This window comes from Megalobrama amblycephala, linkage group LG19 (assembly GCF_018812025.1).
Source record: "Megalobrama amblycephala isolate DHTTF-2021 linkage group LG19, ASM1881202v1, whole genome shotgun sequence".
Classification (NCBI taxonomy): domain Eukaryota; kingdom Metazoa; phylum Chordata; class Actinopteri; order Cypriniformes; family Xenocyprididae; genus Megalobrama; species Megalobrama amblycephala.
This window is the reverse complement of record NC_063062.1, coordinates 20,302,644-20,314,887: the sequence shown is the minus strand read 5'-3', so window position 1 is coordinate 20,314,887 and position 12,244 is coordinate 20,302,644. Positions and strand designations below refer to the sequence as shown.

Genomic DNA, 12,244 nt, shown 5'->3' with positions numbered 1-12,244 from the left:
GCTATATTAGCCATTTGAAAGTGTTCCCAAATATGTTTACATAAGAATATGTAGTAATGTTTATATATAATAATTTAAGGAGCTTGAATATGCTGTATCTCCATGATGACACAGACCACACAACACCTATCTGTGCTCTGTAATGTAAAACTTATGGGATTTTACCCGCAAAAATATGTTTATGAAAGCAGGAGCGCAACTGCGCCAGTACAGGTGAGACCGTATAGACGTCACATGATCAGAGGTTCAACGTCCAGGTGAGACGGAGGGAGTCAGTCAGACTCACAGCGCCAGTACATGACACAGAACAACAACGAGCTGGCATGTAGTTCACGGAATTAATCTCTTCATCATGAACTCAAGTGGTAGAATATTAGATGAAAAGGTAATTAATCACCTTTAGGCTACTATTAATCACACACCTGAACTACGAGAATATAACAGCATGTCATTATTTGCCACGCTACAAATTGCTTTAAAATATTTAAAACTAAAACTAATGTAGCCTATTGATCTACTTTGATGACTGCTATGCTTTCGAATTGATGACGCAATTTATTATTACAAATATATTATGCTACATATTCATATTGTTTATTTTTCATCTTAATTGCAGATTACTGCTTTGTCTTGGATCTACGTCTCGACTTTGAGTTTAAGGTAAGAAATAAAATGTGGATTCGACTGACATGTGATTCCAAGGAAATGAGAAATGTTAGCGCTTGCTATCTTTTGCTTTAATTGAATAATACATCTATAATGCATTAAAATGAAGTGTAGTGAGTTTCATTTTCAACATGCGCTCACACTCAAAGAGAAACCAATAATTGCATCTGGAGTTCTGCATTTGATTTGAGAGGCAGTAACATTAAATATAGGCCTAAACATAAACATGTATTTTAGAAGTAAAAAAAATAATAATTGAAATAAGAAAAATAATAATAAAAATTAAGAATTGCTTTTATAATTTACTGAGACAATAAGGCAACGTACGCAATATGTGTAGATATTTAAAGCGTTAGTTCACCCAGAAATGAAAATAATGTCATTTATTACTCACCCTCATGCCGTTCCACACCTGTAAGACCTTTGTTCATCTTCGGAACACAAATTTAGATATTTTTGATTAAATCCGATGGCTCAGTGAAGCCTGCATAGCCAGCAATGGTAGCCTACTTCCTCTCTCAAGATCCATAAAGGTACTAAAAACACATCTAAATCAGTTCATGTGAGTACAGTGGTTCTATCTTAATATTATAAAGCGACAAGAATATTTTTTGTGCGCCAAAAAAAACAACTTTTTAACAATCTAGTGATGGCCGATTTCAAAACACTGCTTCAGAGCGTTATGAATCTTTGGAGTCGAATCAGTGATTTGGATCGCGTATCAAACCGCCAAACTGCTGAAATCACGTGACTTTGGCTTTATAAAGCTGAGGGTGAGTAATAAATTACATTATTTTCATTTTTGGGTGAACTAACCCTTTAATGTATTACAGTAAAATATTGTTAAAGTTAGGTTCCCTGCACAAAGCATCACATTTGTTTAAATTTTAGTTTAAAAAGTTAGTTTTGCCTTATTAATTATACAAATTGTAGTGTATACTGAATTTTATGTTGTTTGTGGCAATATGTTGTGTATTTACAGTACCACAGCATCCATGTTTTTTTATATAAATTAACAAATAATTATAATAGGCTACATTTAACTAACAAAATGTGGTTAACATCTAAAATAATTCATTTTAGTCTATCTAATTACGTTAGTTTATGGACTAATTTTAAGGGTTAGATCAGGTAGAAAAAGATACTTAAGATTGCATTTGCAGCCTACCACAGGAGTGACAGGGACAGAAGTTGCTACTAAATTCACTTATTCTTAATGAATGACTTTTTTTTTTTTCTTTTGAAGCCTGATAGGTAGTTGTTCTGTGGTGGTGGTGTCCATTATAAAGAGAAGGCATCTCAATGAACAGGTCAGTCAATATGCAAATGTGAAATTTCATTTAATCTTGGGGAACAAATCTGATTGAGCTTCTAAACAGGCACATAAAATGCCTACTTGAATTCCATCAGATAATCTGAATTTTTGAATGGACAAATGATGGATTTGATGGATATGCATTCCCCAGCTGAATCACAAAAGACTTGCTGGAAAAGTCTACAGTGAGGGTCAATATTGGCTAACAGTGTGCACATTCAAAACTAAGCCCTATGATTACAGCACTGCATACATCTCTCTCCATCAGCAGAACATGCTTTAGATAACTCTTGCAAAGTTCACTAAAACATTTGTAAAAATATTTCTTCAGCAGTCTCCTTGAATCAGGCCTCCCTGTCATCACATACACTCATATATATACAGTAAAGGTTCTAAAAGTTGGTTTACCTATCGGTGAATTTTTCTTAAAAGAACCATTTTTTCTTAATGTGAAGAACATAATAAAAATGTAAAGAACCTTTAGTGGAATGGAAATTGTTGTTAAAGGTTCATCCATCAATGCCAATAAAGAACCATTATTTTTCTTTATCATTGTTGTTCTATTACAGGCAAAGCCTCTTCTTCAGCTGGCCCTGGCAGATTTCCTGGCATCACTTGTTTTGATGTGCACCGCCATAATTAATTTGCCTAATGAAATTTTGCCACACAGTGAAAAGTTCTGCAACAACGGATTGCCTTTGTCTTTGGTGAGTAACTGCTGATACAGAAACATGTCATGAGCTCTTAAAATAATGTATAAATCTAATAAAAGTCTGAAAGTATTTGTTTACATCTCCAACCGGGATACTTATACTACAAGTGCACATTCAATGCAGAAAAATACTTGTAGGTTTTGTGTGTATGTGTTTTTGTATACATGGTTTATGAGGACAGAAATGTGTATGACATGGGTATTACAATGTAAACATGTAAACAATGTAAAATGGCTTAAAAACATACTAAACAGTGTTTTTTATTAAAAAAAATGCAGACAGTTTTGTATAATGGGTAGGTTTAGGTAGGGTTAGTGTAGGGGGATATAATATACAGTTTGTACAGTATAAAAACCATTACGTCTATGGAGAGTCCCCGTAAATCATATATACAAATGTGTGTGTGTGTGTGTGTGTGTGTGTGTGTGTGTGTTTTTACTGAATAATGTCCTTGTTATGCAACAACTTCCTTGAACAGCTGAGAAATGAACATCTTGGTAAGTGAGATCTTGGTGTAGAGTTACACAGCAGATGTTTATTCAGTGCTTTGTAGGTTTTTCTGCATTATTGTGTGTTGCCATAAAACAATTGAAGAGGCTCATATTTGCACATATAGAACCCCTGAGTCACACACTGTCCTGTTTAACCCTCATTTGATGCCAAGTTGACACAGTGGTTCGTTAAAAACTTGAGTTTATTATTTACAGGATATTTATTTATGAGGTCACCACAGTAATGGAAATATTTATGAATACTGCTTAAAATACACTACAAGTTAGAGTTGTCAAAAGTACTGACTTCGGTACCAAGTCGGTACTGAAATTTTAAAAAGCTGACGCTTTGAGCGCTGTTGAGTGGATTCGTAAACACCTCTGATTGGCCAGATATGTCTGATCAGATATGTCTGTGATTGGCTACAATGATCAACACATGGGAGCATTTGAAAGCACACGGAAGTGTTTGAATTTGAAAGCAGGAGAGTTTGAAACCATGCGTCTATCAGCGGACTGGTCCGCAAATGCTCCCATGTGTATCTGCGTTAGCGTCGGTGAAGAGCGTCATTAATGACTATTTACAACATGTTTTTGAAGCATTGATCATTGAAGACAATCACAGACATATCTGATGAGCGCGTGAACACAATGGCCAATCAGAGGTGCTTACGAATCCACTCAACAGCGCTCAAAGCATCACATTTTTAAAATTTCAGTACCGAAGTCAGTACTTTTGACAACTCTACTACAAGTCAAATGTTTGGATGCAAATTTTGAATATTTTTTACATATAATTTTATTCCATATATATATATATATATATATATATATATATATATATATATATATATATATATATATATATATATATATATATATATATATATATATATATATATACACATGTATATAAAATTTTATATATTCATGTATTAAATCATGTGTATAGAAATTCATACACATTTTATTTCAGTCATGTGTGTCCAAAGCTTTCACTATGGATCTGTGCAGCAGCTGTGATGAGCTTCAGTTGTTTAAGCTTTAACTCTCTGTCTCTTCTCAGGCCTTCTACTGTATCTCGTTTCTGCTTGTAATTATTTATGCCTGTGAGTCAGCACATGTGTTTCAAGGATGGAGGGAAAAGGCAGAACAGGAAGAATTTGAAAACCAGGTGAGCAGGACTCACACACTGCTCACACACACACACACATTATATAATTATATAACATGACAGCAGCTATGAATGTTTGCTGACGCAGCATTTTGGCAGAGACTGAGACCGTTCAGGCTGTGCCACATTCCTCCCGTATTTTCTTTATGTAGTCACAGCACAGACATTATGTCTGTATATTTCTTAGAAATACCCTAGGAGTTTCTACCTGATCTAATCTCTGAGAACACTAGAATGATTTTTGTTGTTGTAACCCAATAATTATTTGTAACTCAAATCCTGTTCATTTATATCAGCGTTATTTTCGTTAACTAAAACTAAAACCAAAATAAAAAATTTTGTTTCTTGAAATAAAATAAATGTTAGCTGAAATAAAATTATTTCAGTTAGTTTCCAAGGCACTGGTTCTCATTTAGTTTAACTTGAAGTATTAAATAACCAAAACTAAATAAACTAAAACTAATAAATAGAAAATTATAAAAACTATATAGACATATTTAAATAAAAATGTTACTATTTTTAATTAAAGTTTTAATAATTTTGTTGTGTTTTGTCTTTTTTTTAAACATGTATATATAGTTTTATTAATTTTTATTTCATTTTTAGTTATTTTAGTTTAATTAAATGAACATGTATGTTGCCTTGACAACTAGTAATATATATATATATATATATATATATATATATATATATATATATATATATATATATATATAAATTCCTCCAGTATTTTAATTTTTAAGAGATTAAAATGTTTTTTTTATGGTTTTTGTTTCAATTTTAGTTTTAGTTAAGTACAACTTACAACTAAAATTAAAGTAAAAACAGAAACTGATCAGATCTAAATCAGATTTAGAATCAGACATTAAGTTACCTAACAAATCATTTTACAATAAATTATTATTTTATGTAGGCATTTTTTATTATTGTCTATTCATCAAAATTATATATATATATATATATATATTCATTATGTATTTAATTCTATTAAATGATCATTTTTTTATGTATCCATTGTCACAGTTATCACGCAGAAGGAGAAGGTATTGTCTCATCTATGTAATTGCGTGGTGAGTAGTTCCATTTAGTTTTCTTAAATGCATTTAAATATGACTTATGTGAACTGTAAATATGATAAAGTAATATGATTAAAAAAGTTCCTTGCTGGCTTAACTGGGACTTGGCACGACACTTGCACACCGTTGCACTCATGTTGATTTGATTGCTTGTGTTGTTCTTATTTGTAAAAGCGTCTGCTAAATGACTAAATGTTAAATGATAAATATGACTGCAATGTGTATGTAATGATCTATATGCTTACATGTCATTTCTATAGGCTTGTACCAATAATTGGATACCTCGTCTATATTAAAACCGTCAGAGTTATGGAAGCTACTCTCATGCCAGCAAATGAACCAGAACACATGCCTGGCGTGACACACGTCAGCAGAGGACCCTCCGTCAGGTTCTGTAGCAGGTGAGAATGAGTTTCTGTATGTGAGCCTGTGTAGAGTACGCATGTATGTGTCATTTAACCAAATTCATGTCTGTTTCATCTTGCAGCTGCATTCTTTTTCTGCATCTCACAAATGACTCCTGCACGACAGTGGTAAGAAATTTATAGACAACAAGTTTTGCTAAATCACCTCTGGAGCTGTTCCCATCATCCTGTCTTTTGTCCAACAGGATCCGGTTCATGCCGAGTTCATCCGTGTTTTCACTCTCAGCAGCGTGTTGATTGTCATCTTCAGCTGCACAGTGAGTACACACATGTTTATGAATAATACTGATCACAAATCACATCATTTGACATTTTTTGTCAATTTCTTCACTTACCATGAAAATCCATAGTGGACTCAATATGTCATGTTTTGCTTGAAAAGTGTCTTTAAAGGGATAGTTCACCCAAAAATGAAAATTATCCCATGGTTTATTCACCCTCACCTCAAGCCATTTTAGGTGTATATGACTATCTTCTTTCAGACGAACACGATTTGAGAAAAAAATATATAATAAAAAATATAAAAATTAAAAAATATCCTGTCTCAACCAAGCTTTATAATGGTAGTGAACGGGGGGGCTGTTTTGAAGCCCAAAATAAATACATCCATCCATCATAAATATAACCCATACCGCTCCAGGGTGTTAATAAAGGCCTTCTGAAGCGAAGCAATGGGTTTTTGTAAAAAAAAAATATCCATATTTAAAACTTTACAAAGTAAAATAACTAGCTTTTGCCAGACATCCATAGACATGTCGGCAGAACCTGATTTTGCTGAGTTCAACATGTTCCTGGGTCAACATTTTTGTTTATCCTGGAACAACATTCAAATCAACCAATCAGATTTGAGGGACAAGTTTACAGATTATGTCAACTTTAAGCTTAAAATCATGAATTGGTGCTTCTACATCAGTGTTATTCATCTATCATTTCCCTCTGATTTTTGGGATAACTTGTGGGTAGGGTTAGGTTTAGGGGTAGGAATAGGGTTAAGACTAAATTTTCAGAGTGGAATGTTGTTCCAGGATCAACAAAATATGTTGAACCAAGAACACATCTAACTCAGCAGAATCAGGACGTGCAGACATGTCGACTTATGCCAAAAGAGTAACTCCTGACGTGATGTATGACAGAGGATAAAGGAGTAGTGTAGCTTAGATGCCTCTCGCGATTTAAACAAATAGGGCTGTGCAACAAACTCAAGCTCCTCTTCTCTTATGTCAAAATCCTCCGACATTTCTCTTTAAAATTGATCATTTTAGACTTCTAAATCGTGACCGGTGTTTTGTTTTGCTCTATCCTCTGCGTACTGCGTTCGTCATTGCGTCATGCGTTGGGTGGGTCAGAGGTTACTCTTTCAAATCAATAAATCAATGCATACGGCCGTCTGTCGGAAGCTATTTATTTTACTTTATAAAGTTTTAAATATGGATATTTTTCTTACAAAAACCCATCGCTTCGCTTCAGAAGGCCTTTATTAATCCCCTGGAGCCATATGGATTACTTTTATGATGGAAGGATGAATTTTTTTTGGGCTTCAAAACAGCCCCCCGTTCACTACCATTATAAAGCTTGGAAGAGCCAGGATATTTTTAAATTTTCATTTTTGGGTGGACTATCCCTTTAAAATCTTTAAAATAAACGTAACCACTTAGTTTGATATTTAATTATCTAATGCAATGACATTCAGACATTTTGGGGTCACTGTAGGTGTTTTACGTAAATAATCTCCTGTAATACGTGTCTGTCATCCTATAGGTGGTGTACTGTAGATTACATAGCTGTTATAGGCATTATGAGAACACAAGCATGTTCACAATGTCACAGAGACATCCAGGTGGGATTTGGTCCTCGGCTCGATACATGATCCTTGTTATCATTTTCTGCTGGACACCAGGTCAGTACAATAAAACACACCTTCTCAAATGCTACACATATGCAATATCTGTCTATGTATTTCCCTGAATATGAATGGTTGTATTTGTCATTTTAAACTAAATTAGATTTTGATTCATTTTTTCAGCTCTGGTTCTCATCTGTCTGTCCTTCACACAATCTAAGATGACACATCTCTTCCCTCTCTTTGTCATACAGGTAAAACACGTTTTCTAAACTAGAACATGTTCTGTTAAAAACTGACGGCCCCGTTTAAAAGCACATGCTTTCTGGGTTTTGTTGTTGTTGTTTGAGAGTTCTAAAAAAATGAATGCTATTCACAGACCTTTTAATCATGTGGTGTATTTTCTCCCATGTGTTGTTGTACAGGCGCTGTCAGTGTCACTCCAGGGTTTTCTGAACAGTATTGTGTATGCATGGAGACGACGCAATTTCAGAGATGCCGTACTCGGGGAGCATCTACCTCTCATGGCCAATTCTCAGAGAGCCTTCTTTGACCAATCATTAAATGAGCCATCATGAAATCACAGAATAAAATCATGTAAATGTTAGTTTGTATCCACATACGAGTTCAGATATATTTGTCTAAATGTTTTCTATTTATTTTTATACATTTATTTGTCATAACTGTTGATAGGCAATTGTACTGCTGTCTGCATACCATAATTGAAATGTATAAAACAATAGCTGAACTGAACTGAACAATAACTGAACAAATTATTAGTTGATTATTTTCAAACCATACTTTCACTTTATTTACAAAAGCGATATTATTTGGAATCTGTATTTTTGATGTATCCGATGTTAAACTGTGGTTTTGTTCAATAAATGTCTGCATAGCATGTGCCAGTACTTCTAGTTCTTGACTGAAAGATTTTGCTAACCTAAGAATGACAAAGCATCGTATACCACAGGGCCGGTTGTAAAATTGTTCATCTCATAAGCGTGATCCCATAAAGTTTTTCAGTACAGAACAGTCAAATATGTACTGAACAGAAGGGTCATGATTATGTCACATGTCACAAAACATGTCAAATATGTCACATGGTGAGTTCACAACATGCATTTTCTTTGTATGCAACCTGAAACCACCAGCTGTCCAAAACTAAAAGAATAATTAATTAATTAAATAATCAAGATTCCAGTTAGCCTTTGTGTTTATTGTAGTTTCACAAGGGCCATAAAAATGTGTCTGAAAAAAACAGAAACAAGATCATGTGGTATATTACATAATTAATAATATTACATAAGGTTGAATTCATAAGAACGCCCTCTTGCAATGTAGGTGACTAGAAAACGTGTATGGTTGTAAACTGAACTATCATAAAAAAAAACGCAGCATTGAGCACAGCAGTTGAGTTCTGGAAGTAAAAAGATATGCCATATGGAAATTATTTTCATTAGAATATGTATTTCAAAATCCTTTATGTAATAATTTATTCCACAATATAAATTAATTTAAGCACAGTTTTGCACCATTGTCTTTTTTATGGTTTTCATATATACGTTGGATACTTTTAAAAAAAATTTTGGATGATGATGAATAAATGAATAAATGAAAAGATACTCTAAGAACCAAAGCTCATCTATGTATATATCTATCTACCCCATCTGGATCATATTTGCATAATAAATTAATAATATTTAAAGAATCTATTTCTCTTTTTTTTTAAGATTTGGCAGCTATCCTTAGTAATACATGTTTTGTTTTTGTTTTTTCTGAAGTCAAAATCCAGTTTTAACACGCCTTTTGAGCGAGATATTTATCTTTGATTTCTTTCAGGTCCTCTTTCTAGAAGCTTGAATACAATTGCACCTAAATGACAAATTACAGTTTTAATGAACATCTGATCACAAAAAAAAGAAAAAGAAAAAGTATATTACATGGGATCAGCCCATGTATGCGATTTTTCAGCAGAAACCTCCAGATTTAAAGGTGGCCTAGACCTTTTTTTTTATAAAAAGATGTAATATAAGTCTAAGGTGTCCCCTGAATGTGTCTGTGAAGTTTCAGCTCAAAATACCCCATAGATTTTTTTTTAAATTCATTTTTTAACTGCCTATTTTGGGGCATAATTAGAAATGAGCCGATTCAGGGTGTGTGGCCCTTTAAATCTCATGCTCCCCGCCCCTGGAGCTCGTGCTTGCCTTAAACAACATAAAAAAAGTTCAAACAGCTAATATAACCCTCAAAATGGATCTTTACAAAGTGTTCGTCATGCAGCATGTCTAATCGCGTAAGTACAGTGTTTATTTTGATGTTTACATTGATTCTGAATGAGTTTGAGGCTATGCTCCGTGACTAACGGCTAATGCTACACTGTTGGAGAGATTTATAAAGAATGAAGTTGTGTTTATGCATTATACAGACTGCAAGTGTTTAAAAATGAAAATAGCGATGGCTCTTGTCTCCGTGAATACAGTAAGAAATGATGGTAACTTTAACCACATTTAACAGTACATTAGCAACATGCTAACGAAACATTTAGAAAGACAGTTTACAAATATCACTAAAAATATCATGCTATCATGAATCATGTCAGTTATTATTGCTCCATCTGCCATTTTTCGCTATTGTCCTTGCTTGCTTACCTAGTCTGTTGATTCAGTTGTGCACAGATCCAGATGAGCTGGCATATGCAAATATTGAGGTCATACATATTAATGATCCCGGCTGTTACGTAACAGTCGGTGTTATGTTGAGATTCGCCTGTTCTTCGGAGGTCTTTTAAACAAATGAGATTTATACAAGAAGGAGGAAGCAATGGAGTTTGAGACTCACTGTATGTCTTTTCCATGTACTGAACTCTTGTTATTTAACTATGCAGAGGTAAATTCAATTTTTGAATCTAGGGCACCTTTAAAATAAATATTGAAACTGACCTAATTTCACAGCGTTTGCCTGTAGGCCTGATTTATATGTGATTTAAAGGAATTGCAGTACTGGTAACTTCTACAGTCTACAATCAGCATGTGCACACAATATTGCAGTATGCTAGAGTGAGGAAAGCATAGCGTTTTCACTATAGCATCTTCATAACTAATCATAATCTAATTCATCTAATCTATAAACATGAACTATTGCCGTTGTGCCTTTTGAACCTGGTGGTGACCTAAAGCACTTAACCACAGATTACTGCAGGTGACAGTCCCTGTAATAAATGTACTGGATAAAAGCAGCTGTTAATGATCTTCTTATCAGAAACACTGTCATTTTATAGACATTTTAAAGACAATAAATCCATGCATTAAAAGTCTCATATATGTTTATTTATGTTTTCCTGTCTGTACTGTCACCATAAGAAAAATATCACAGCCACACCTGGCTGACATGGGACTAATGGTGGAGAAGTATTGATTTGCGGTTGTGCAACTTATGAGAGAGACGTGCCAAAAATGTGGCTTGTCTAAGAAAACTGAACTGTAAATTGTGCATGTCTAACACAGGGCTCAGTGAGGCATGAAGAAAACATGCAGATTTACTGTATTTAAAACAACAAAACTCCACATGACAATCTAGAAAGTGACATGACTAGATATTGACAAACCATGAAAACTCACCAACATGGTCAAGAAGACACATATATGAGGGCTTCCCTCAGAGAGGGAACAATAAACAAGGACAAGAACATGGATCATATTTCCATGAACATGGATCATTATAAAAGTACATGTACAAAATCAAAGAACACAAAGAAAAAAATAAAACCAAACATCTGAAATATGCTACAGTATGAGAAAGAGTGAAACAGAGGAGGGAAGAGGGGCATGGAATGTGTGTATAGTTTGGTTCGTTTGATATACAGTTCAGGTTATTATGGTTATTATGTCTACAGTCATAATATGGCCATAAAAAGCCCTTCGGCTTCACAGTGATGCCAGACAAAGCTTTATATGTGGGTGTTTCCACATTCATTTGGGAAAAAGAAAGAAAAAGTCAAAGAAAATTAAATTGGGGAAATTTGCAACATAAATCTCTATTATCTATTAACTTAGTCATCTGGTTACATATTTACTATATGTGACCCTGGAGCACAAAATAAGTCATAAGTAGCACAGGTATATTTGCAGCAATAGCCAACAAGTAAGGAATAATTGACGACGGGCCGTTGAATTCTTAGAAAATAATGCACACCCGAGGTGGTAATGCGGCTACAACGTGAAGCTTGTATTTCAAGATATTTGTCAGAACATGTCAGTGTCTGAACATTTGTCAATAATTTGTCGTTTTCATCCTATTGTTTACTTTATTTATTTGCTTGGTCAGTGTTGATGTGGGTTTTGGTTCTTTTGCGGTTGTAGGCTGTAAGGACCTATTGAAATAAATAAAAATGTTTGGCTAAGTGATATGGAACTGCAATGCGGTCAAGACCTGCTAGAACTACTTTAGCCGTGCGTTTCCCTGAAAATAACTGCACACCTTAGAACGTTGGTCAACCAATCAGATTCGAGCATTCAACAGGCCCGTAGTATAACACATTGTAAGGG

General features: G+C 34.1%; 1 protein-coding gene across 1 annotated transcript; it reads left to right on the top strand.

Annotated features, from left to right (window-relative positions):
• Positions 1-230: 230 nt before the first annotated feature.
• si:dkey-30c15.2 (uncharacterized protein LOC558938 homolog) lies at positions 231-9,223 on the top strand. The gene is made up of 12 exons (XM_048169637.1): positions 231-385; positions 617-660; positions 1,913-1,976; positions 2,551-2,688; positions 4,252-4,359; positions 5,383-5,429; positions 5,696-5,836; positions 5,923-5,968; positions 6,046-6,117; positions 7,619-7,757; positions 7,884-7,954; positions 8,126-9,223. The coding sequence occupies exons 1-12, from the start codon at positions 353-355 to the stop codon at positions 8,276-8,278; spliced, it is 1,056 nt and encodes a 351-aa protein (XP_048025594.1). The 5' UTR covers positions 231-352; the 3' UTR covers positions 8,279-9,223.
• Positions 9,224-12,244: the final 3,021 nt, after the last annotated feature.